Source organism: Quercus suber, unplaced genomic scaffold (genome assembly GCF_002906115.3).
Source record: "Quercus suber isolate HL8 unplaced genomic scaffold, Cork oak 2.0 scaffold_316, whole genome shotgun sequence".
NCBI classification, from domain to species: domain Eukaryota; kingdom Viridiplantae; phylum Streptophyta; class Magnoliopsida; order Fagales; family Fagaceae; genus Quercus; species Quercus suber.
In genome coordinates, this window is record NW_027069771.1 from 230364 (window position 1) to 256728 (window position 26365).

Sequence of the window (26365 nt, forward strand, 5' to 3'; positions counted from 1 at the left end):
TTGTATACCTCATGCCACCAACAAAAGAAATTTTCTTCAAATCCACGTCAACGACAAAAGTCTATCAACACACTTGAAAGATCTATAAAACTTGCCGTGCACGAATAACCAATGGGTGCCTATGCATCAGTGTTGTTAAAAGTGTGCTTTAAGCATGTCTAAGCGTGAAGTGCACAAGCTCCATCTGGAGTTTTTCCTCTAAAACAAGCGTGCACTTTTTAGATCTTTTCTTATTAAGCACAAAGCTCACATTTGTGAGATTTTTGTATTTTTTTTTTAAAGTCTAATTTGAGTTATAGCAGCTGGATATAGATATGGTTGATTAAAAGCCATTGATTTAATATATAAAAACCAAGATTTGGTGTGCTACTATACACTTAAGCCCCCCTCTTTCACCTTAACATATTTTAGAACAATTGGAACCACAACCACGTTCACTCCACTCAAGTTAGCCAACCCAGCCCCATAGCTCTCTCTCAACCCCACAACTCTATAACTCAACAAGTATCTCTCTCTCTCTCTCTCTCTCTCTCTCTCTCTCTCTCTCTCTCTCTCTAAATTTTTCATTTCGAAGCCTTTTATTTTTACTCTTCTAAAAACCTATGAATCCTCTCTTTTTTTTTTTTTCTTTTTTAAATTTGCCCTAAAAACATAAAATCTCCTTTTAAAATACTTTTTTTTTTTCATTTTATTTGGGTTTTTCTCGAAACCCACAATCTAGAAACCTGAAATAAAACTAACTCCTCTCTTTCTTAGTAGTTAGGTCATTCATGAAAAAAAAAATGAATGTATGAAATTATTTATATGTGTAATTGTTTAGTTACTTTAATAGATGTGAATATAGCACTAATTAAACTCTTATTGAATTTTTCTTAGGCTTATTAAGTGAATAAATCATGACTTTCAACCGGGCCGAATTGTACTCTAACTAGGTTAACCGTGAACCTCTCCTAAATGCTATACTTTTAACTCTAAGAACTTGTCTATGCAAAAAAAGAAGGAAACGTTTGAACGTGGTCCAACCACACGGTTCTAAGAACTGTGGTTCAACAACACGGTTTCGAGAACCGTGATCGATTCTCATGCTTTGAAAAATTCCCTACTACCCTTTGAATCTGTACACAAAAACCAAAACCTCAACAACAAAAAGAGAACGAACATACCTATACAGCTACAACAAAAACAGAAACAAGACAAGAAAGTCATGATGAGAAAAATGAGAGTGAAAAATGGAGAAGAACTGAAGAAGCATTGGTACTATGTTGAAGACGCAGACAAAAAGAATAACAAAACGGAAGACAAAACATAAAATGATAAAGGTGAAGATAAAGATGAAAAGAAATTCAAAAGTGAGAAGGGTAGAAATCAAAGAGTTAGAAACTAGAAGTCATATGCATGAGATAGAGGCAAAGAAAGAAGTGGGGTGTAGGTGGGGATATTTAATGAAGTGTTATATTTCACTTTTTCATTGGTTGATTGACTATTAAATATTTTTTCCATTCTAATGTGTGTTTTCCTTATTGTGCCACATTGTTTGCATGCATTAGCAATTTAGCATTCCACTCAAATGCATGTTGAATTTAACAGCTGATTTTGATGATGTGCCTTTTGATGAGAAAGAGGAGAATGAGGTGGTCATCAAAACAGGTGCAAAATGTAGGAAGTAGTGGCACTAGCAAAAAGACACCAAGACAAGTGGGTCCTATGGATTTATTCATCACTCCTCCCTAAAGCACCACAAATGGGAAATAATGGAAAGGGAATCTAGAAAACTGTTATTGATGCTTACAAGAAAGAGTTAAGAGAGAAAAAAAAATGTGTTGATATAGCAAGGTGGATGTATTAAGCAGCAATTTCATTTAACGAAGTTTCAATTCAATCCATTACATGATAAGAAATTGGTATGAAGCCCCCAAGTTACTATAAAGTGAGAGTTCTTTTATTGAAAAAGAAAATGGCCCACATCGATAGTATTCTAAAGAGCCATAAATAAAACTAGAGACCCAATTATTAAAAAAATATATATATTATCACAATCACAAACTATATGATCTTTAGCATCAATTTCAAAAGTCAATTAAATATACATTTGAGCTTTGTATCCCATAACAAAAGGCTAAGATCAAAGCTTGTGAAGGTCAACCACACGAGGAAGTCGCTTGATGGTAGGAGTCCCCGTTCTGCACCTAGAGATGAACGGTTCAAGCAATAACCCCAACAAGGCTCATGTGGTACACGTGGTATTACCCATTGCCGTCACGTGGCATGGGATCGATGAGTCCACATCGGAGACCCCCTTTTTCATTCAGCAAAAAAAAAAAAGCTTGTGAAGGTTAGCAAAATAAGAATGAGTGAAATAGCATTATTCCAAGGAAATTCCTTTGATTTGCCTTTCTTAGCTACACCGACTCCATTGATATGAAGTTCAAAATTCTAATCATAAGCAATCTAGGCTGGCCCATAACAATCGCAATCCATTGGAAATTAACTGGGCTTTAACTCTTTCAAATTCAAAAGTCAACCGCTCTTTGGAACCAGTATGGGCCCAACCAGCCCATTAACACAGAACTTAACGCATAAAAACGACGACGTTGTCACTTTTCCACAGTATAACTTTCCGCACAAGTCCCTCTCCCTCTACTACATTATTTTCTTGCTCACAAAGTCTCTGCAAAAAAAAAAAAAAAAAAACTCACTATCACACACAAAGAAGAAAATCACTACATTATTTTCTTGCTCACAAAGTCTCTGCAAAAAAAAAAAAAAAAAAAACTCACTATCACACACAAAGAAGAAAATCGAAGAACAACAAAAATGGAGGCAACGAAGACCATAGCTCACGAAATCGGAGGGATCCAAAACGACGCGCTCCGATTCGGACTCCATGGCGTCAAGAGCGACATCGTTGGATCTCATCCTCTCGAATCCGCTTATCAATCTGTAAATTAATCACTCTCTCTATTTATTTTTCTCAATTTTTATGATTTTTTTATTGATTTTTTTAATAACTTATTTCTGTGTTTGGTTACTCAGAGAAGTTTAGGAGTAAAGGAAAACTAGCTAGGTTAGTTTTAGTTTCGGCGTTTGTGTATTTGCTCTGTTAGGTCACAGTTTGTGAAAATATTTTCCGAGGAAAATTTAAATTGTTGTTTTGTATAAAGAAATATATGCGATATTGTAGTTAGAGAGCCTTGAGAATGATTCCTCATTCTTGTGATATTTAGCTAGGTTAATTTCAGTTTCGGTATATATATATATATATATATCTGTTCTCTTCGGCTTCTGTTTGTTTCGAGGGAAAATATATTTCAAGTGAAAATTTGATTGCAGAGAAAAATTTGAATGATGTTGCACAGTATGGGTCAATGTTGATAGAGCGATTGAGAATTATTCCTGGAACTATTTTCTCCAGGAAAAAAAAAATACTGGTTTGTTTATATATTTTTTGGTTCAAATGTACCTGTTAGGCAATGAAGACACAAGAGGAGATGAATAGGAAGATCTTGGCAAACACATATGGAAGTGCATTTCCACTGAAGATGGATCTTGACAGGCAAATTCTGTCTCGGTATGAGTTTTTCCCACTCCTTGTTGATGAACAGTTGTGTTTTTTTCATTTTCTTTTTTTTTTTCCTTGGAAGTTAGAAAGTGTTGAAGAGCATGCATATGGTAATGTACACTATTTTGGGGTTATTCATTCTATTGGTGGTTATGATTTGTGTCTTTATTTGAGCATAGTTGGGTTTATGTTTGAGTTGAAAACCCAAACCCTTGAAGTAATTTGCATAAGAAGAAAATTTTCAAATGCCTCCTTGATTATAGGACTATACAATGGGTGAAGATTTCATCGGCTAGGGTTTCTGATTGGAAATATGCAGTCCATAATGTTAACCTAAGAAGCATGGATATGGCAGATTGCCCTGCCTTTCCATGAGCTGTATGGTGAACTTTTATTTTTATTTTATAATCTTGACATGGTTGGGCATGATCACCACACAACAACAACAACAACGACCCTTAATCCCAAATTTTTGGGGTCGGCTATGGATCCTCAATAGGCTCAACAAATTAATTAGGGTCAACACAACAGTGAAAAAAATTGAAAAGAAAATCTGTGAGGTGGCACAATCTGATCTAAATGCTCAATTGATCTCTACCTTTCTCGGATTTGTACACCAAAACTCTCATCTCTCTTGATCTGGTCAATTTGCACCTTAGAGGCTTTGTTCTTGGCTCACTGGTGCTCATCTCAACTAGGTGCAGTAGTTCTATCTTGTTGCTGTCACCAATCTCTCGAAGTCGAGTGAGTAGGTTTCTTTTTTGGTTTCAATTATGCTTTCTACTCTGTTCTTCATAGTGGCTTAGCCCTTTTTCTCCCTCTAAATCACACATTTTTTTGAACAGTGTACTAAAACAATAGAATTCAAAATGTTTAATTTGTTAGTTTAATAATTTAATAGATTGAGAGAATAGTCATAATTTTTTAATTATTATTAGCATGGAATTGTAGCAGCCTGATAGTTGCAACATTGGTTATTAGTATCAGTGTGCTTTGTTATCTATTATTAATTTGAAATTAATTTTAAATATGTTTTCTGAGATTTTGATGATTTTTACTTATTTTTTAAAACCTAAAATAAACTCAAATGTGTCTAAAAATATATATATATATATATATATTAATTAATTAATTGTCAAACTGCCATTGTGTCTTGTCCTATATAGTAAAGAATTGTTGTATATTGTCTACGTCCATGTATTTTTTTTTTTTTTCCTTTGTTTATAAACTAGTGTGTCCATGGCAGCATGCTAAGTACACTCTGCATGCGTGTCCTCAGTGTGGTAGGAGGAAAAATAAAAATTTTAGTCTGTTTGGCCTCAGCTAAATTGGCTTTTTCTTGATTGTTATTATTATTATTATTTTTTTTTTTGAAAGTTAGCTAAAGTATACTTGGACTTTAAAAAAAAGTGAGGTTTTGAAAAGTTGTACAGAAAGAAAATAAGCTCTCCTTTGAGTTTAGATATGTTTTTAAAGTTTTCAAAAAAGTTTTTTAAAGTATTATAAATATTTATATCATTCTTATTAATGTTAAAAGATTAAATAAACAAAAATACCTAATGATACTTGTCTTTTTTTTTTTCTTTTTCTTTTTTTTTGAGAACCACCTAATGATACATGTCGTGTCCTAATTTTTGTCAAGAATTTCCGTGCTGTTGTATCTTATGTCATTTCCGTGTCCATGCTTCCTAGGCTGTTGTGTTCTGTGCTTTTTAGGTGTTTATGGGTTTAAAGAGTGATACTTCAAAGAATCCTTCATGTGTATTTTGGTGCACATTTTTGTGTATTCCAACTTCTACTTTTTCTCAATGAAACTATTTTTTTCAAAAGCAACCACCAAAACTTTGATTTGGAATCTTGGATGTGGATCCTTAATAGATTATTCAACTTGAATCAACTTACTCATCTTCTTTGATATCCTTTGTACATGATCAAACCATCTCAAGCGACTGAAAAAAATTGCCACTTCTAAAGAAGGATCTTTTGAACAATCTAATCAAACCATGTGTGTAGGTATATGGCTGTTTAACATTCTTGTTGATGTGACTTAAATGATATATGCTTTTGGATGTTAGGAGTTGAGACATGGAAAATTCCATAATAATAGTTGGTTATTGTCTGTTAGCAGTTGTATCATATGTTTTTTGTGTTTTAAAAACGAGGGTATCCAAACCTCTTTGAGCATCTAACTATTCCCCCGGGTGCATGCAGTTACCCCATCTCACACACTCCGGGTTATTAGAAGGAGAAATTCCTTGGGAATGGCCCCAAGATGCTGGCAAGAGGTTTCGAACCCTAGATATCATGGATATCATGAGGATTTAGAAACCACTAAGCCAACCCTTTGGGGTTTTGTATCATAGTTGATGGTTGGGACTTGGGGTAAATGTCTATTATGTATCTAGAATCTTTTCCTCTTGCTAGTGTCTATTTTAAAAATACACTAACTTGAAGGATTTTGTCCAAAATTTTCGCTTCTATTAGAAACAAGTGGAAGAATACTAGGATACTGCATTTAACGATATTTGTCAGACTGCAGGCATAGAACTAGAAAAGGTTATATGTTCTTTTCTTGCACCAAACAGAAAACCAACAAAACCTGCAACATTATTTGCATCAAAGGAGTGTGCTTTTTTCTTTTAAGGAAAAAGAATCACTTTTTTTTTTTTTTTTTTTTGGAATTACATAATGCAATCAAATTTTCAAGGAAAATTAGTCTTTCAAAAACAAAACTGCAAAATCCTGTAAGTACAGCTAAGTTATGTATTTAAACAGGGGCTTGATTGTACTCTTCTCAAGATTAACATGGTAAGCATGTGTGTGATTAACACTGTGCACACTTGTCTAGATTTGTTCACACTTGTTGAGATTTACATGGTATTAGAGCAAGTGGTCTTAAGTTCGAACCATTTTTCCACTCTTCCTATTAAAAAATAAATAAAAACCACGTGTTGAGTCCCACTTAAAATGGCCAGTTGGGGGCACACTTGAGGGAGAGTGTTAGAATAATAGTTAAATGATTAAATTTATTATTTCTTAACAGTTTAAGCTTTTATGATAAATGGTAATTTATCTTAAATTTAGAGCAAATGACCCTCTGCCACAAACTTTGGTGTCTGTTGCCAACTCTGGCATTTTTCATCACCGATGTCTACCTATGGTAACCAAAACTTTTGATGCCAGCAACCACAACCACATCCAAAAAAGGAGCCCATTTGGCTTCTTCATTTGGATTGTAGACCATATAATTCTGACATTGGTTATAGATCTACTTGTTGCATAATGCTGCTTTTATTTCTGTGATAATAGCTGAATTTGCATTTGCCATTCAGATTACAATGATACCTTAACCTCACTCCTTAACTTACCTCCTAGCTAAGGCCCAGTGAATGCATGTAAATATTTATCATTTTATGTGCAGCAAGTGTGCAACCTAACACATTTTTCTGCTTTTCTTCTTTGGGTACTTCAATTCATATCAAGTTTTATGCCCTTTAAAATTTAGTTGTTATAATCATTTCTATCAGATTTACATACATGTGATATTGGGAATATCATATGCCATTCAATGCCTTGTTCCTTTTGCGATAATTTCTTTGAAATAATTGTAGGTTCCAGAGGCCTCCAGGAGCAATCTCATCTTCAATGCTGGGTCTTGAGGCTCTTACAGGAAGCTTGGATGAATTTGGTTTTGAGGATTATCTGAATGGTAAGGAAATTCTGTTTATAAACCAACCAATTGAAATTGGGAATTCTAACCATTGCTATTCTATTTTGAAATTTTGGTTTGATCTGCTTCAATTTCAATAACTGATAACATCCTCTAGTGATTCTTCATTGTAAAGCTTTTATATTTATCTGCATCCTCTCAGTAAGTTAAAGTCTGCAGAAATGTCTAACGTCTTACTTAAGGTTTAAGCCATAACTTACCCAAAAAAAAAAAAAATTTTAAGGTTTATGAGATTTTTTTTACTCATTTTCCCTGCATTTTTATATATTTTTTTTAATGAAAAAAAGGGGGTCACAAGTGTGGTCACTGCCCTCATTTCCCCTGCATTCAATTTTACTTAAAGATTGATTGCTTGATGCTTAGTATTTTTATTCTGGTTTATTCTTGCCATTTTTCTTGAACAACTTGGCTAAATAGAAGTACAAGGGAGTTGAGTTATTGATTCTTTTGAGACTTTTGCTTAATGTATCTATAATAACTAAAGAAATGAATGAGACTTTTGCTCTGCGATATGCAACTAATCTCAGTGAAGTTCTCCTATGTCATAAAAAAAATAAAAAATAAAAAATAAAAAAATTGAATGAGAAATCTCTTTTTTGAAATCATGAATTAAGGTATTTCCTTGTAAAAAAATGATAACTTTCTGCAAATTTCTTCATTTATTTATTAAAAAAATAAAAATAATGTTTGTGCATGGGCCTTTGAAAATTGTAGTTTGTGTTAGCAAGTAATAAATGTCTAGTTTCTTAATGGATTATTATCCCGTTCTTCATGAACATGGAAAGGTTACATTCTTTTCAAAAAAAATCCCCTCTAATCACTTGGTTCTTCGCAATAACTTATAGATGAATATTAGAGTCATGTTGGCAGATGAACAATATGGTAATGACTGGTTTTTTTAAACGCTCTGGCATGTCCTGGGTTTTAAAATTGTTCGTTGGTGCTGTTTGCAGATCCCAAGGACTCTGAGGCTCTCCGGCCTCTTGATACGCATCATGGGATGGAAGTTCGTCTTGGTCTTTCCAAGGGACCAATCTGTCCAAGTTTCATATGATTATGCATTTAATCTCTGGAAGAAAATGAATCAATCAAGTAGTACTTGGTGGTGTTTAATCATGGATCTGTACTATTAAGGATTTAAATATTTTTCTTATTAGAATCTGAACATATCCTACAATGTAAGATTATCTGGTCTTATTGTACTACTTGGTTTTTCTTTTGCTAGTTACTCTAAACAAATCAACATTACCGATTGTTCTTTTGGATCTTGATTCAAAAAAATAAAAAAATAAAAAAAGCGCTTAACTCAGAGTGACTTTTGAAGTTGATACTTGTACGGCTTTAAAAAAAAAAAAAAATTTAAAGGTATATTTGGTTTGTGGGAATAGATCCTGCTGAGGAATGGGCAATGGCTATTCTATTACATGTGAAGGAGGTGGATTTGAATCTTGGTTGTCCTCGGAAGGAAGACTAAACAATGTCATCATTGAACTGTTTTGTCATCATTGAACTATAAGACTTTGGGTATTATTTCTTTTTCTTTTTTTAAATGGTTTTAATTATTATTTTTTATTGGCTTTAATAATTTTAAAGATTATGTTTATCCAAAAACAGAAACTCTTTCTATGCATATAATAGTTATAAAAATTATAGTCCTAAAAAGGGGAAAAGAAAGAGTTATCACGGATGGAGAGCTAAAAGAGTTGGTATAACTTTAAGAAATGCTATACTATAGATCCATTTGGATATTATTTATTTTACTGAAAACACTGTAGCAAAATAATTTTAAATATATAAATAGTGCTGTAAGACTTATTTTTAATTAAAATTTTGGTGAAAAAATATGTTTGTGGGTCTCGTGAACAGTACACGGGACCCACTGACAATGCCATTCCAATGAAATATGTGGACATTCAAAGAGTAGTTGGTCCCATGCACAGTGCACGGGATCCACTAGTAGGCCTGTATCCCACGTGAATGTGATTCTAGTAAAAAAAAAAAAAGGAAACGTGAAACACGGAATGCACCATTTTCATATGGATACTACATGATAACTTTTTTTGGATTAAATTTTTAAAAATTTATGCATAATATAACTTGAAAAAATGTTATATCACCTAATAAATTTTTATTGGATTTAAATTTTGAAAATCTTATGTTTTCTATGTTTTTACATACATTCAAAATTTTTGTATAAAATCAAATGTTTTTTACTATTTGATTCAAAAATTCATTTTTTATGCATAATATTAAAGTACAAACATTTAATAGATACCAACATGGTAGATGCCTAGATGTTCTATTTACCAGGACTTGGGCTAACAAGGCTTAAGTCTTAGGTTCGAGTCTTCCTCACCTTCACTAGAGAGTGTGTTGGTAAAGAGTATAAGAAGAAAATGTGATCAATTAGTAAGTTTGTCAAACTTTGCTTTTAATAAATAAAAAATATTGAGTTTTTTTTTTTTTGGTAGAAAGGGAAATACATTAAACTAAATAACAGTTACAAAACGTTCATAAACCATTCCAGTGGAGTCCAGACTAAGTAAAAATGCAACATCCTCTGGGGGTTCTAAGAAAATAACAAAATCTTGTGGGAGTAAGGCCCCCCTCCTAGCAAGCGCGTCGGCACATTTATTTGCCTTGTGATAACAATGTTGAATTTGAACCATAGGAATTTCTCTCAAACTTGACTTATAGTCACTCACTAAGGCATCTATGCTATTTTGATTACAATCTTCCTTTTGCATCAATTCCACAATAAGCTTTGCATCAAGCTTGAGAATCACAGCGGGGAATTTATGAGAAATGCATAACTTTATACCTTCTCTAAGTGCCCAAAGCTCCGCAGTAACACTAGTTGTATGCCCAATAGCCCTCGCAAAACCTCTAATCCATTCCCCTTTGTCGTTTCAGATAAAAAATATTGAATTGTATAATATTAATTAACATTACACCATATGTATATATATAATTGGGATGCGAAATATTTTTATTATCATTGTTTTAGTAAATTTAAACAAGCATGCGTGCATATAATGATATAAACACACTCGTATTTGTTGCTATCTATATACTTGAGATGCGAAAATGTTTGCTTTAAATTTTGATATGCGTATTGATTTAGAAAAATAGGTCATGATGTTAACGTTAAAAATATTTATTTCAGGACAACTAAGTTCCATATCTTTCTCAAAAAAAAAAAAAAAAGGGAGTTCCATAATTAGTGTAAATATAATTTTATAGCTTCATAAATATAGTTAGTGAAATAAAACATGATGTTTAAAAAATGTTATGTTCACAACATTTTCACAATATTTTTATAACAAATCTTATGTGACAAGTTGCTATTTACTATTACTAGTGGGTAAAAAAATAGTTTCAGTATTGGATTTGAATTAAAAACTTGCCAACAAAGATTTGTTCTGAAAATGTTGTGGACGTAGTACTCCTCGAGATTTTATTCCAATTTTAGAACCAAATATAAAAATATGAATATTTATTCTATTACGACATCTCCATCTCCTATTGAAAAATGCTAGAGATATAAATTATATTACAATAATTTTTTACAAATTGCTGATGTAGTGAATGGTTATTAGTGAGTGAAATAGTGGTATTAGTAGTGAGCTCAGAGTAAAAACTAACCACATCAACAGTTTGTAAAAATGTTGTAGAATAGTTTGTAACTGTAGCATTACTAATTTATTTTCAATGAGAAGTGCTACTTCAACAACATATTCACAATAATTTTACAACAAATCACAAATGATAATTTGTTATAGATTCTAACTTGAATCCACAACTTCAATAATAAAATTTCTATTCCTTGTATAATCTTCATTAGTGTATCAAACATGCTTCTGTTAAATGAAACCTTGCATAAAACTTTCCCTTTTAAGCAAACTTAAACAATTCTCAATTAACAGAACTTTTTTCAGAATTTATTGAAATCATAACTTTTTCAACAATTTATTAAAATTATAAGTTATAAGTGGTGGATAATTAAGTCCTGTTTGTTATCGTTGTTTACACAATAATTTTTAGTATTTAAATAATATTAAACGTATTTTCACACACTTTTTTACTTACATATATTTCTAAAAAAGTATAAACAACGTTGATAGAACAATATTACCAAACGAGCCTTATGCATTACCATTTCTGTCAAAGTAAAAAAAAGTTATTACCACTTCTGTTAAAGTGAAAAAAAAGTTATGCGACTTTAATCTAGTTTAAAAGAACAAATGTACCAGATCGTAAAACAGATTCTCTCATTTCATTACACACAACACAAGTTGATTTTGCACCGTTGCTTCCAGTGGTACACAGTATGCGTTTGGTTTGTGCCCCCACGTTCAGCGTTTGTGTTTTCAGCTTCTTTTTTTTTTTTTTTTTTTTTCTCGTATAAACAGTAATTATACTGTTAATACAAATAAATTTATTGTATAAAGATCAAGTATACTGTTTACATATTATTTATAAGTCTTACTACACTATTTACACATTTAAAAATTATTTTATTATAATATTTTTAATTCTCAATAAAACAATCCATATCCAATCGATATCCAAACGGACTAATGCTCAAATTATCTTACTCCAACTGTTTTTTTTTTTTTTGTTCTTCCTTATCACATAATATATATATTTTTTTTCTGTGGTGCTTTCTTCTACTGTTATTCTCTATTAGCTAGTCCAATCAAGCATCAAAATGCCATATCATATCACTGATAAATAATGTCCCTTTCGTTGAAATAAATTCTCAAGATTAAGACAGCACCTGTCATCTCAGCCTCCTAATCTTGATATGTGGCATTTCTTGGTTTGCTAAAGCCACGTGGATACTCACCAATTTTCATTCCAATCTAATCCAAAATGTAGTGTTTTTCTTAAATTATTTTCTTATCTTTGAAAAAATAAACTAATTAATCTTTTTTTCTATCTTATTATAGACGTTTGGACCATCATATATAATTACTTTACTTTCACAATGTTAATATTGACTACCATCGACAAAATAATAGTAATATTGACCGCTGTTTTTTTAGCAGCATTGCATCTGACTGTAGTTTCTATTCAATGTAATCAAGTATTTGAAAGTATTAATTAATTAGTTTTATTTTACTTAAATTTTTTAGTTTTCTTTAGAGTGGTTGAGATGTCTGAATGTACAAGTTTTTCATTTGAAATAATTTAACAAACAAATATAAACACAGCCTATACGCATAATAATGATTAATGAGCACCTTAACTCAAGTGGTATGCCCAACTTTTCCCATAGAAGAGAGTTTGGTTGGATTATGAGGACTTGGCACTTTCTCACTAACCAAAAAAACTATTTTTTACCTATTTTAAAGTACTAACTATACCATGAATTACTGATTGGTGTGCCTATGCATAGATATATCACATTAGTCATATATTTTTTTTAAAATTGTTTTTGATTTTGTATTTATTTTTTGGATTAATTTGACCGTCTCTATGGAAAATGCAGTAAGAGCATAGATATATCAAATTAGTCATATTTGAAAGATTTTGTATATGATATTGAATTTATCTTCTGGAATTGACAAGCTCAATGGAAAATCTAGTCAGGGCATCATTAAAGTCAAAATATTTTTTTTCCAACAAGTTAAAGTGGTACATCAATTTCACATAAATTCATTTTTTTTAAATATAATTTTTATAAGTGGGAATCAGAGATTTTAAGATTAGTTTTTTTCATAAATAAGAAGAGGTAATACCATTAACTACAAAACTTTTGACTACATAATCTCAAAAATGATATCTTTATGATGCACCAAGAGGCAGGACAATGTTATTGATGTCTTAGCTAAGAGAATTAGGTTGTTTCCTTTATTAGTTTAGATGAAGTCTATTCCCTAGGATATTTTAATATTGTTGTTTCTGATTTTGTATTAGCTGAATAAAACCATGTTGATTTGGTGGTGTTTGGATCAGGATGAAAAGCTAGCGTTTGCGTCTGGCGCTTTTTTTTTTTTATATACACGCGGATTACACTGTTTAGAAGATATTATGCACTATTCATATACTGTTCATGCACTATTCATGAACTATTCATGGGACCCACAACCACTTTATTCAGAAAAAAAAATTAAAAATGGATCCCACGACACTATTCACACATTTAAAAATTATTTTACTACAGTGTTTTCAGATTTCAGCAAAATAAGCGGCATCCAAATGGACCCTTGATCCTAGGGAATATATATATATATATATATTGTAGGCACTAGGTTTGAGCAGCTCTACTGTTGGATAAGTGAACTCAAGCTCAACTAACCCAATACAATGAATTTGTAGAGAATAGGTTTAAGAACTAAGTCTTAGTGAGGATTACAGCAGCTAATATGATGGTCAACACTATCATATATAGAGGAACTGAGATTTTCTAAGAAAGTTTGTCCTCGGCACAATCCAAGGAGCTTTTTGGTCATTCTTCCATGAGCCCCCATCTCTTGATCTGTTTTTTCCTATTATATAGTCCTTCTCTCATAATCTCTTTCTCCCACTTGTTGGTCATTCATGCCCCCCCTCTGACTGCCTGTCTCATCAGCCACTTTACCAGCACTCCTGTGAGTTGCAGCAACCAAGGCAGCACTGTTCAGAGGTCACATCTCCATTAATACAGCCAGAAAGTTAGGTGTGCGCACTTAATGTGGAGGTGACAGATTCTCCTTGAACCGTTCCCCCACTATGCTTCTCTGACCGACACTTTGTATTTGCTCTTTCCCTTGGGGTGCTCCAGGGGGCTACTTTTGATGGCCCGTTGCTTCCTCCTCTCATGGTCTTGATTGGCTGAGGACAGGATTGTCCTCGGCAACGTCCCTGGGCAATTTGTATTTTTCTCACTTCGTCCTTGGGCATTTCCTCCTTCTCGGCATGGGCCTTCGGCTTAGTACGAAGTGAATTGGGGTCACCAGATTCTTAGGCCCCACAATAACCCCTCAAAATCTTGTTGTCCGTATCCTCGGACAGGGAAGAGGATTTTGATGTCCTCGGGCCTTCGTCATGGCTTGCCCAATCTTGGCCTACATCAGCGTTGGAGTCTTTTCGCTTGTCCAATGCACGTTTCTAGCGCCTTAATATACGACGCGCACCCATATTAAATTATGGCGGCTCCATACTCCCCACGTTCAACGACGTGATGGTAATCTGATGATGAGGATTTTCTGCCTTTATGGGCGGGAAACTCTGCCCAATTATCTTTAATTAAGGATATAAATACTCATTTAAACCGATTTGCCTCCTTACTTTTGCATTCAAGAATTCTGGCGCACATACTCTGAATCCGGTCAAACCTCCAACCTAACTCGCGTCCCTTTCCAGCATAAAAAGCCTATCTGAGGAGCTTCTCCTCATTTCTGTAAGCTTTCTTCTTACTTTATCTTGTGCTTTTCCATTTCTGATTTTCTTTTCCCCTTTGGGTGAATCACAAAGGATTCTGGCTCACATCATATGCTTTATACAAACATCCACTTTTCATAAACTTGCTGAGCCTAAGAGAGCGTTTCAGCTCTTGAAGTGCTTTAAGTGATGCTTATCGGCTTGCTTTCGTTTTGCGTCTTCATTGAAGCAGGCTGGGGCAAGTGATCTGAGGCACTAGACTCCCCTCTGGCCACACTCGTAACCTAGGTGAATGCTCACGCTCCGTTTTGTTGGAAGTAGCTAGTTTACCCATAGGTTTGAGTCCAAGGACCATGCAAGCCCTTGGTTCTATCTAGTGTTTAGTTTTTGTGGAGTGACTAGTTTTCCCATAGGTTTGAGTCCGAGGATTATGCAAGACCTTGGTTCTGTCTAGTACTTGATTTTGCGAAGTAACTAATTTCCCTATAGGTTTGAGTTCGAGGACCATACAAGACCTTGGTTCTGTCTAGCACTTAGTCTTTTGTGGAGCGACTAATTTCCCTATAGGTTCAAGTCCCAGGACCATGCAATACCTTGGTTCTGTCTAGCACTTGATTTTGTGAAGTAACTAGTTTCCCCATAGGTTTGAGTCCAAGGACCATGCAATACCTTGGTTCTGTCTAGCACTTAGTCTTTTGTGGAGTGACTAGTTTCCCCATAGGTTTGAGCCTGAGGACCATGCAATACTTTGGTTCTGTCTAGCACTTGATTTTGCGAAGTAACTAGTTTTCTCATAAGTTTGAGTCCGAGGACCATGCAATACCTTGGTTCTGTCTAGTATTTAGTTTTTGTTGCTTGGCGCGAAAAGGACTTATCCTTAGCGTTGAAAAGCCGACTTCGGAAGGAATTATGGCTTTGGCCTTACCTTGCCAAGGAGGGGCTCTTCTGCGGATTGGGCCTCTAGCCCAACGTTGACCTGGACAAGGGCGGCTTGGTCTTCCACTCTCACGTATGACGATAGCCCCATTGCACCAATTTTTCGCCGTTTCTGATTACAAGGCGTCTCTTGGCTGTTTGAGTTGCGTACCTGACGTTTCGATGAGCGAAGCGCGCCTTCATTAATAACTTTGGGGATTAATGCAGGTTTAGCGGTTTGGTGCCCCTTTGGAAATTGGTCAGGTTTAATACTGCTCATAACTCTCCCTTCGAATTCCATATAGATTAATTTCCAGCAATCTTCGCCTTCTATATAAGGCGCTCTAGGGGGATTGTTCTCACACATTCTACAAATCTTTAAGTTCAAAAAGAACTTTGAATTCTTAGCCCCCTAGATATTCTTTAGGATTTCGCGCAGACTGTGATTGAAGCCTAAGGAAATGGGGTGGCTTCGGATGATGGCAAGGGCAAGGAAGCCAAGCCTCTTTCAGGAACCAAGAATGCTGCCCAGATCCTGGACAACGCAGCTGGGGCAAAGGAAGTGGAGGCCGAGGATGTTCCTACCTCTCGCCCGAGCAAGGAAGAAGACCCACCTTCTTCAACTGAGAGCTGCGGATTAATTTCTAGCAACCTTCGCCTTCTATATAAGGCGCTTTAGGGGGATTGTTCTCACACATTCTACAAATCTTTGAGTTCAAAAGGAACTTTAAATTCTCAGCCCCCTAGATATTCTTTAGGATTTCGCGCAGACTATGATTGAAGCCTAGGAAAATGGGGTGGCTCTGGATGATGGCAAGGGCAAGGAAGCTAAGCCTCTTTCAAGAACCAAGAATGCTGCCCAAATCCTGGACAACGCAATTGGGGCAAAGGAAGTGGAGGCCGAGGATGTTCCTACCTCCCGTCCGAGCAAGGAAGAAGACCCACCTTCTTCAACTGAGAGCCAAAGCAGGGGTGAATCGCATCGGATTTTCAATGCGGCCAAATTCGGATCTAACCTTGATGGTAGGTCATTCGATGGAGGTTTGTAAGATTGTGGGACTGTTGATGCCCAAGTGCTGCCGCCTCCAATGCTTAATTATCATGAAACTGGGAGAGAATTAAGGGAACACCTTGGGACGGGGTCATCAGGCGCTTCTGCTCCTTCTCCTTTCTCGTCGCCAGTACCATTCATCGGGCACTCGGGAGTTGTTGGTAGCCTTAAAACAGGCATGCCTTGGCCTCTCTTTTTGTAATTAGCTTTAGAACAAGCCTGCTCTAGCTTCTCTTTTGTAATTAGCTTTAGAACAAGCCTGCCTAAGCCACTTAGTGTACGATGTACCTTTCCTTTATTTAATAAAAAGACTGTATTATATAATTATTTTGCTTTACTTTCTGAATCTTTTATTTCTTTGCAATAACAGCTTCATGAGTGAGTGTGTCATTGTTCTTCCCTCCAATGGGACTTGGAGTTGGTGTCGTTGACAATAATGAAAGAGTTGTTTTCTCAATCTTAACAAAATTGACGGTGGTATTTAGCCGCTAACTCTAAACGGGCTAACAATGTAGTAACAATCAGGATCGTAACCACATGTTCCGTATCGTTGGTTGAACGATCATCAAAGAACGTCACTAGTGCGTCGATCCCACCATCATCTTGACCGTTGCGCCCACTAATGCATAAGTTCTTCCCACAGACGGCGCCAATTGTAGGGACTGGGTTTGAGCAGCTCTACTATTGGATGAGTGAACTCAAGCCCAACTAGCCCAAATACAATGAATTTGTAGAGGATGAGTTTAAGAACTAGGCATTAGTGAGGATTACAGCGGCTAATATGATGGTTAACACTATCATACATAGAGGAACTGAGATTTTCTAAGAAAGTTTGTTCTCGGCACAGTTCGAGGAGTTTTTTGGTCATTCTTCCGTAAGCCCCCTTCTCTTGATCTGTTTTTTCCTATTATATAGTAATTTTCTCATAATTTCTTTCTCCCACTTGTTGATCATCCATGCCCCCCCTCTGACTGCTTATCTCATCAGCCACTTTACCAGCACTCCTGTGAGTTGCAGCAACTAAGACAGTACTGTTCAGAAGTCACATCTCCATTAATGTGGCCAGGGAGTTAGATGTGCGTACTTAATGTGGAGATGACAGATTCTCCTTGAACCGTTCACCCACCATGCTTCTCTAGCTGACACTTTGTATTTGTTCTTTCTCCTGGGATGCTCCGGGAGGTTACTTTTGATGGCCCGCTGCTTCCTCCTCTCATGGTCTTGATTGGCCGAAGACAGGATTGTTCTCAGCAACGTCCCTAGACAATTTGTACTTTTCTCACTTCGTCCTCGAGCATTTCCTCCTTCTTGGCGTGGGCCTTGGGCTTCAATCGAAGTGGACTGTGGTCACTAGATTCTTAGGCCCCACATATATATATATATATATATACCAATAAAAATATGTGTATGATTGTGATCAAAGTTGTGAAATATTATTATGTACTAATTTTTTTGACAAATAAAATCATGAGTGTTTCTATAGATTTATTGATGCATCAAATCTAAAGGTTAACTCAATTGATAAGAGAACTCAATTGGTAAAGTCTCTTATCGTTAAATAAAAGCAATAATCATGAAGCGGGATCTATAAGTTAAATTAATTATATTGTATCTATTAAAAGAAATTAAAAAAAATAAAAAATAAAAAAAACCCCCAAAAGGTTATGGTCTTTTCTTCCCTCTTTTTTATTATTATTTTTACTTGCACTTGTATTTTTTAATTCATACAAGTCAAAATGGTAGTCGAAATAAATCTTAATTCACACTGATAATAAAAACAATTTTTATAGAGTTTACACTATAAGTTGAATTTTTATTGTATGTATTTTAAAAAATTAGAACAAACTATGAGGTTAGAAATAGAAAATGAATAAAAAAATAAGGATGAAACTTTTTATTCTATTTTATCAATATTTATCTCTCTCTAAAAAAAAAAAAAAAATTACTAATTATTTTGGTAGCGCAGCTCTCCTCTCCTCTCTGAGCTCTCTACTGTAAACTCTCCCCTCTCTCTCTCTCGCTGTCTCTCTCCCATTTCCATAAAACCCTCTGCCAATTGCGATATCAATCCAAACCCCAAAACTCTCAACGACAATTTAAAAAAATTTCCAAGAAAACCTTCATATTTCCCCTCAAAAAGCCCATACCATTTTTCCCGCCACCCAAACAAAAAACAACGCTTCTCCCACCCATCCAAAAAAACCAAAATCCCCCAAACGAATGGACCCTCGCCGAGCCTCACGCACTGTCAGCGACCCTAAGATCCGCCAAGTCGGATTCTTCGCTCCATCACCCGACCGCTCTTTCTCGGGCCCACCCGACCCGATCTCCACCTCCACCTCCACCCCAAACCCCGCCGCCGCCAACACCTCATCTCCTCCTCCAATCTCCGACCTCTCTCCCTCCGGCAACTCCCTCTCTCCGGTGATGATCCCTCCGCCGCGTCACTCCTCCGACACCACTTACCGTCCGGTTCCCTTCCCTCCGGCTTCCCCTCTCCGCCGTGACACTCTCTCCCTCACCGTCGGAAGCTACAACAACAACAACATCATCATCTCGTCCTCTCCCACGGCGTCGTTTTACGATGAGTCGAAGGGCATTACTGTCAAGGCCAGTAGCGTCCCCGCCAGTGGCCTGACCACCGTCTCCGTCGTCAAAACCTTGCCTCCTGGTTTCACTGGTATTTCTAAAATTCGCTTCCCAAATTAACCTTAATATATATATTTTTTTCTTTACTTTTGGAACCAAAACAAAACAAAAAGAAAAGATTAATTAAAAAAAATGGCATCTTTGGTTTTGATTATTGGGTATAATGGTCAAATTCGTTTTCACATTCGGTGACTTATTTTGAATGACGTGACATTATGTACAAATTAATTTTTTTGAGACCTTTTAAAGGTTGTATCCACCGCACAAAGCTTTTACTTTTGTAGGAGATGCAATTGGTAGGCAGCTTTACCCCCAATTTACCAAAAACCGGAACTCGGGACCTGGTGCTGTAGCTTTTGATGGATTGTAAAATGTAAATTGCAGATACATATGGCCATATTAATTGAAAGTTTCTTGAGCTTGATTTTTGGAGGTCCAATCTTGATGCATGATAGCTATTTCTTTGATATACTACTTAATTGTTGTTATTATTGATCGAGAGTGGATAATGATGCCATTCTAGCAATTTATGGAATACCAAGGAAAAGATTTTCAATGGTTAAATGGGATACCTTGTGTAATTTATTGGTATAACTATAGTTAAAGTCAAGTTGGCCTCTATAACAATGAGTTAGGCAGTGTGTGAATAGATTGTGCCACGGCAATGAATTTTGAACTTGTAACCCCATTCCTTATTTTATCTCATAAAGTAGAAATTTGTAGGATTCAAATTCAATTCTTTATGGGGTTTACTTTATACAGGCATAGTGTGTTGCTCAACCATGTCTTTTGTAGTGTCAAATTTAGAAGCGTGAGAAGTGGGGTGGGTCTTTGGTAAGTCAGAACTGCAACGAAGATTTGTTGAGTTGAGTGGAGTTTGTTTGAATCCAGATATAATTGAACGCTCGTAATATCTTGATATCACTGGCCACAGATAGGTTCCTCTATCATAGATAAGAAAAGTAACTCTCTACTATTTATGATTCTTGCTTTGGAAGGTTACATTGCTAGTATTGATCATTGATGCATTTTTTGACTCAGAAACAATTGTAGAAAAAGTAGGAGGATCAGTTGAAATGCAAAATGACCTACCTGCAAACTCGAAGCCACTGAAGGAGAGAACTTCAAAAGCTGAAAGGCGTGCCCTTCAAGAGGCACAGCGAGCTGCAAAAGCTGCTGCAAAAGGTGCTTGTCTTTCTTTTGCTAATGGTTTATCCTGCTAGAACCTATTTGAGTGAATGTGCAATATAGTGTCATCATCTTCATTGTTTGTAATGGAATGTGTTTTCCACACCTGCAGGCCTTAGTCCTTTTCCGTTCTATTTTGACAATGTAGTATGCCTTAAAAGAACAATCTGTGATATTTTTATTTTTGTTTATTAGTTTGTTTTGTGGAACATTACGTTGTATCCTTAAGTGCCACTTTGTAATGATCCTTTTCTTCATTACTATGTCTATCAGCTGAAGGAAGTAAATTACCTGCTACTACTTCTGGGGCAGTGGCTTCAGCAAATGCGAAACCATCTAAAGCCACAAAGCCTCCTTCACAAAAGAATGACAGTGCTACAGTTGCATCTTCTGAGAAGAAGGGAAGTGACCGACCACCGGAGAAAGATAGAAAGAAAGATGCTCCTCATCCACGTATGCAATATGATGATAAGAGTCGAGTTGAAAAGGCAAAAAGGCGTGCAGTGGTAAAACAAACTGAAGCTAGGAACAGAGTTGAATTGTTTAGGCATTTGCCTCAATATGAACATGGAACTCAGCTTCCTGATCTCGAGTCAAAGTTTTTCCAACTTGATCCCGTGCATCCTGTTGTTTACAAGGTACTGATATGAACTTGTTACTTTGCACCTTGGATTGAGTTATTTGCTTGGAAGTAACAACTAAATACATATATGAGCTGAGGAGATTAATTTTTTGAAAACCATGTCAACTCAACTAAATGTTTAGTACTGGCTACTCTATTTGTTCTACTATTTCATTCTACCTTGGAGTGGTCTGATCTAGATGACAGTGTGAATGAGATGGTGTGTAGCAGTTTGGTACTTTAGTTTAAGATATTCTCTGTGAAAGAGATTACTATACTCTTGCCTAATTTTGATTTTTTAATGTTTATGTCAGGTTGGATTACAGTATATATCAGGGGATATAGCTGGTGGCAATGCTCGTTGCATCGCAATGCTTCAAGCATTTCAAGAGGCTATCAAAGACTACTCAACACCAGATGAAAAAACTCTGACTAGAGACTTAACTGCAAAAATAAATAGTTATGTTTCATTTCTTAATGAGTGCAGGCCTCTTTCAATCAGCATGGGTAATGCAATTAGGTTTCTAAAGAATCGAATTGCTAAGTTACCTTTGACTCTTTCTGAGTCAGAAGCAAAAGCATTTCTTCAGTCAGATATTGAGCAATTCATAAATGAGAAGATCATACTTGCAGACAAGGTGATAGTCAAGCATGCTGTTACAAAAATAAGGGATGGTGATGTTCTTCTTACGTTTGGGTCATCTTCTGCTGTTGAAATGATTCTATTACATGCCCATGAGCTTGGCAAACAGTTCCGTGTTGTAATAGTGGACTCTCGCCCAAAGCTTGAGGGGCAACTTTTACTTCGTAGGTTGGTGGGAAAGGGCCTTAGCTGTACTTACGCTAATATAAATGCTGTTTCTTATATCATGCATGAAGTTACTAGAGTTTTTCTGGGAGCTTCATCAGTATTATCTAATGGAACAGTTTATTCAAGAGTTGGAACTGCATGTGTTGCTATGGTTGCCCATGAATTTCGAGTACCAGTCTTAGTATGTTGCGAGGCATATAAATTTCATGAAAGGGTACAACTTGATTCAATATGCTCGAATGAGCTTGGTATGCATCTCTACGGTTTTAGATTTCGAAAGTGCCTACAATTTATGATTTTCCTTGTGCTCTCTAGCCTATGGATCAAGTATCTGTTTCATCTCTTTCAGGTGATCCAGATGCCATTTCGAAAGTTCCTGGTAGAGAGGACATTAACTATTTGGATGGTTGCACTAATAGTGAAAATCTGCAACTTCTGAATCTGATGTAAGTTTTGATGATTTAGGTGATAGGCAGTAGTACCAAGTGAGATTTTTCTAACTGACCTTGAAGTTCTTATTTGGATTGTTATTGGCAGTTATGATGCAACACCTTCAGATTATGTTTCAATGATAGTCACAGATTATGGCATGGTAAGTTATTTTACAAAGTCAAAGTCTATTAGCTTAATTTAGGGATGGAGTTTTGATGCAATTATTAAATGGGTTGTGTGTATGTCAATTCATATACCCGTAACTTGACACATGAATATGAACACAAACACGGCATGCCAACACAAATTGACACCCCTAGAGCCTTAATTGTTATAACAGAAATGTAAAATTTCATACATTCTATGTGGGCCTAACTTTATTTCAATTACTTTTGACAAACTTAATTGTGCATATGCTTTGAGAGGAAGTGCTGCATTTTGAAAACACATGCCCTTTGCTTAACCTCACTAGTAGGTCATATATGTTCATACATACATTTAATTTATATTCTTATGAATCTAATTAATATATGTGCTTTCGTGCTTCTGTTAGGTCCCACCGACCAGTGTGCCTGTCATTGTGCGAGAATATTGTAGAGATCAAGTATGGATATAGATTGGGTAATGGCTTGGATAGCTTCTCCAAAATTTTGTTTGCTGAGCGACCAATAAACAATAAGTTGGTTTCTTCCATCTCTCTCTCTCTCTCTCTCTTTTTCCAATTTTTTTGGGGAATAATGTTTTGTATGCCTCATCAAATTTCGGCCCATTTTTTTTTTTTTTTTTTTTTTGACCTTTTTAACCTGACTCAGTGAAGAGTGCAGTTCCTTTGCCTCTCCGAGCAGATTTTTAGTGTTGTGCTCTCGCTTGTTGTAACAATTTTTTTTTTTCAAATTTATTTTGTTTTTACCTTTTTATTTTCCTTTTATGGTATGTGGAACCCAGAGAATGCTAGGTGACAATTTTGTCGCTATATTTTCACATGCTTTAAATGAGTTGTAATTCAATTGCTTTCTTGGATATCATAATTTCATAAGGTTAGCATTCATTCGGTGCCTATATATTCTGTTGTGTTGACATGCGCCAGTTTCAGTCAACATTAAGTTGGGAAATTGGTTTTGTAAATTGTAATGGGAGGACACGCACACGGTGGACAAATACATCTCGATCCGATTTTATATTGTCACAGCAGACACCATGGATGCTGAACTGCCGTGTTCATCTTTCCATTTATATAAATTAGAACAATAAAGCGACCTATTGCCTTGTTATAAGTTTTTGACTATTGAAAATTTAATAGTTACAACTCAAGAAGAGGATTTTTTTTTTTTTTTTGAAACCTACAAGAAAAGGATTTAAATTCAAGATGTCTCTAGTGAAAACATTAAAAAGTACCAACTGAACGACAATGTTCTTGGCTTAACTAGTGAAATGTTGGTTATATACTGGAGGATGCACAAGCTGCAATCGGCGAAAGGACCATGGATCTCCCTATGTACCATACTACAAATGTTGACATTGTGTAGAACATTCATGGCTTGATGTAGTGGATTCAGCCATCTTTCCTATTGTTACCATCTATCAAAATCATTGATCTATAAACCAATGTTGTTATAATGCAATACAATAGTAGAGGGTAAGAACTAAAAACAATTCAAGATTCATGGGGTGTGCGATTAAATGAGCAACTTACTAATTAAAAGCCTTTTTATTTTGTTAATTATAAATAATTTACTTATCAATTAAAAACCCTAATGCTGTAATAAATGATGGCATCTTGTTTTTCTCGCAATGAAAGAAATACAAGATTTCAAATAGGAGCTGCCGCCCAACATTAACCAAGAGCACGACAATCTTAGATATTGGTAGGTTCGTTTGGGCAATTAGATTGCAACTTGGCGTACTTTTGCCTGTTTAAGTTTATGGTGTTTGAGTCATGTTGATTTTTAAGTTGTGAATCTTCTCTCTCAACCATCAACTTTAAAAATAATTATTCAGTAGTTCGAGAGTATTATTTACTCATCTCACATAATAAAGGGTTTTACTAACTAAATTCATAGTAAGACCTACTATTTATATGAGAAGAAACAACATTACTTGCAGGGTATTGATTAATTTTTCATTACGAGATTTTGGTTACACTTAATATAACCTCTCTTTTTCTTTTTCTTTTTTTCTTTTTTTTTTCTCTCTCTCTCTCTCTCTCTTTAACTAAAGGATTTATCATGAAAAAAATACACACGATCAACATCATAGTGCAATATTCAAATGGCTGATTTCATTTATACTAAATTTCTATCAATTAGTCCACCCCCTCTAGCAAATAGGTATGTGTAGATGTTATGTGATATATTACTAATTGTCCCAAAAGTTTAATATATAAGAAAATTGTGAATTTAAAGTTTAATTATAATTCTAACACTCCTCCTAACATGTAGGCCCAGACTTCCTTTTAATGTGGGACCCAACACATTATATTTTTAACATTTTAAATGGGTGGTAGAGAAAAAAAAGATAGGGATCAAACTCAAAATCTTTTGCTCAAATACTATGATAAATTATCAATTTTTCTAAAATTTAAATTATTAGAAATTAGAAATTTAATCATTTAATCATAAAAAGTCTACCAAATGAAGATAGCCTACTTATACTAGGCTGGAAGCCAATTAATGAGGCTGGTTGATTAGAAGTACTCCAACGATCAAGTTAGTGATGAAAAAAATCATATGTAAACTAAGGGTGTGTTTGGTTGGGCTGAAAACAAGAAGAATGGAAAATAGAGGAAGGAAAATATTGTGAAATATGATGTTTTTCACTGTTTGGTTAGGAAAGGAAAATGGGGAAGATGGAAAACCCGGGAGAAATTTTTCTCTCTCGGGCCCACATTTTTTATCCTCCCAAATCAGGAGGAAAAGCTGGAGAGAAAAGTGTTGTCACAGCACTTTTACACAAATACCCTCTCCTACCTACTCTCATCTTACCTTCACAACACACAATGTCCAACGGTCTAGGTTCTCTTCTCTCTTTCTTTCTTTTTTTTTTTTGATAAGGCATCTACATATCTATGTTGTTGTACTTGTATGAATTTTCTCATGAAGCTCAATGAACTGATCAGCATGGTTAAAAATATTGGAGATGAAGTAGTTACTGTGATTTAAGAGTTGGGTGTTTATGTCTTTTTGTCTAGATTGTGTGTTCTTAAACATTGGGTTATTGTTTTATTCCATCAGGCTTTCCCTTCTAGCTTGAAATAATAGAAAGAAGGTCCACCCGTCCAAGGTTGGGAAGTCTTTGCTCTAATGTCTTTGGCGATAATCTCGAATTTTATTATGTATTCCTCTTCTTATAGCCTCGTTCTTTATATATTAGATTTAAAAAAAAAAAATTGTCGCTAAACTTTTGGTTACGACATAAAAGGATTCAATTGTCTCTTTGAGGTGTGTAGCATATGCTAACCACGTTGAATGGTTACAAAATCTTTTGCCCACAAAAAGTTTGCTGAATTTCTCTCTGCTGACAACGTTTTTGTGGGTTGAATGTAGTGTAAATTTGCTAACTACCTTTTTGCTGGTTTCAAAATCTTTTGCCCAATTAAATTTATATGTACACTATTGTAATTTTTATATTATAATAATAAAAATAATAATATAAATTTATATATATGATGTGGTAAATTTTATATTATTTAATGAGTATAAATAAATCTATTTCTTATATATTATGTAACAATGATATAATAGTTAATTTATATAAATTACATTTTTCATCATTCTCTTTTTTTCTCCAACCAAATAAAAGAGTTTTCCACTCTCCCACTTTTCCACCCCTCCAACCAAACACACATGAGGGAAAATCAAAACTTTTCTATCCTCCCAATTTTTCATCTTCTCATAATTTTTCATCCTTCCACTTTTTCTCTCCTCCAACCAAACAAAGCCTAAAGGAAATGACACTGTTATTATATAGTGTTCACAAAATAATGGGATTGTGTGATTCCCCCCGCCAACAAAGCCCAAAATTAGGCAAAGACACTAGAGTGA

At 35.1% G+C, this 26365-nt stretch overlaps 2 protein-coding genes across 2 annotated transcripts; both read left to right on the forward strand.

The window, feature by feature from the left end:
• The first annotated feature begins 2722 nt into the window (after window positions 1-2722).
• On the forward strand, window positions 2723-8513 carry LOC112024804 (cyclin-B1-2). Its single transcript, XM_024057449.2, has 4 exons — window positions 2723-2940; window positions 3468-3568; window positions 7171-7268; window positions 8243-8513. Exons 1-4 carry the CDS (start codon window positions 2815-2817, stop codon window positions 8341-8343), a joined length of 426 nt encoding a protein of 141 aa, XP_023913217.1. The 5' UTR covers window positions 2723-2814; the 3' UTR covers window positions 8344-8513.
• Window positions 8514-18566: 10053 nt separating this feature from the next.
• Window positions 18567-23373, forward strand: LOC112024798 (translation initiation factor eIF2B subunit delta). Its single transcript, XM_024057442.2, has 7 exons — window positions 18567-19303; window positions 20314-20457; window positions 20734-21098; window positions 21397-22141; window positions 22243-22339; window positions 22431-22485; window positions 22879-23373. The coding sequence occupies exons 1-7, from the start codon at window positions 18844-18846 to the stop codon at window positions 22939-22941; spliced, it is 1929 nt and encodes a 642-aa protein (XP_023913210.2). The 5' UTR covers window positions 18567-18843; the 3' UTR covers window positions 22942-23373.
• Window positions 23374-26365: the final 2992 nt, after the last annotated feature.

Excerpts from the sequence above, each read along its gene's own strand:
- LOC112024804 (XM_024057449.2), top strand. The coding sequence starts at position 2,815 with ATGGAGGCAACGAAGACCATAGCTCACGAAATCGGAGGGATCCAAAAC. Across the intron at positions 3,569-7,170 it reads GACAGGCAAATTCTGTCTCG|GTTCCAGAGGCCTCCAGGAG; the intron begins GTATGAGTTTTT and ends AAATAATTGTAG. Across the intron at positions 7,269-8,242 it reads TTTTGAGGATTATCTGAATG|ATCCCAAGGACTCTGAGGCT; the intron begins GTAAGGAAATTC and ends TGCTGTTTGCAG.
- LOC112024798 (XM_024057442.2), top strand. The coding sequence starts at position 18,844 with ATGGACCCTCGCCGAGCCTCACGCACTGTCAGCGACCCTAAGATCCGC. Across the intron at positions 20,458-20,733 it reads TGCAAAAGCTGCTGCAAAAG|CTGAAGGAAGTAAATTACCT; the intron begins GTGCTTGTCTTT and ends TATGTCTATCAG. Across the intron at positions 22,486-22,878 it reads TAGTCACAGATTATGGCATG|GTCCCACCGACCAGTGTGCC; the intron begins GTAAGTTATTTT and ends TGCTTCTGTTAG.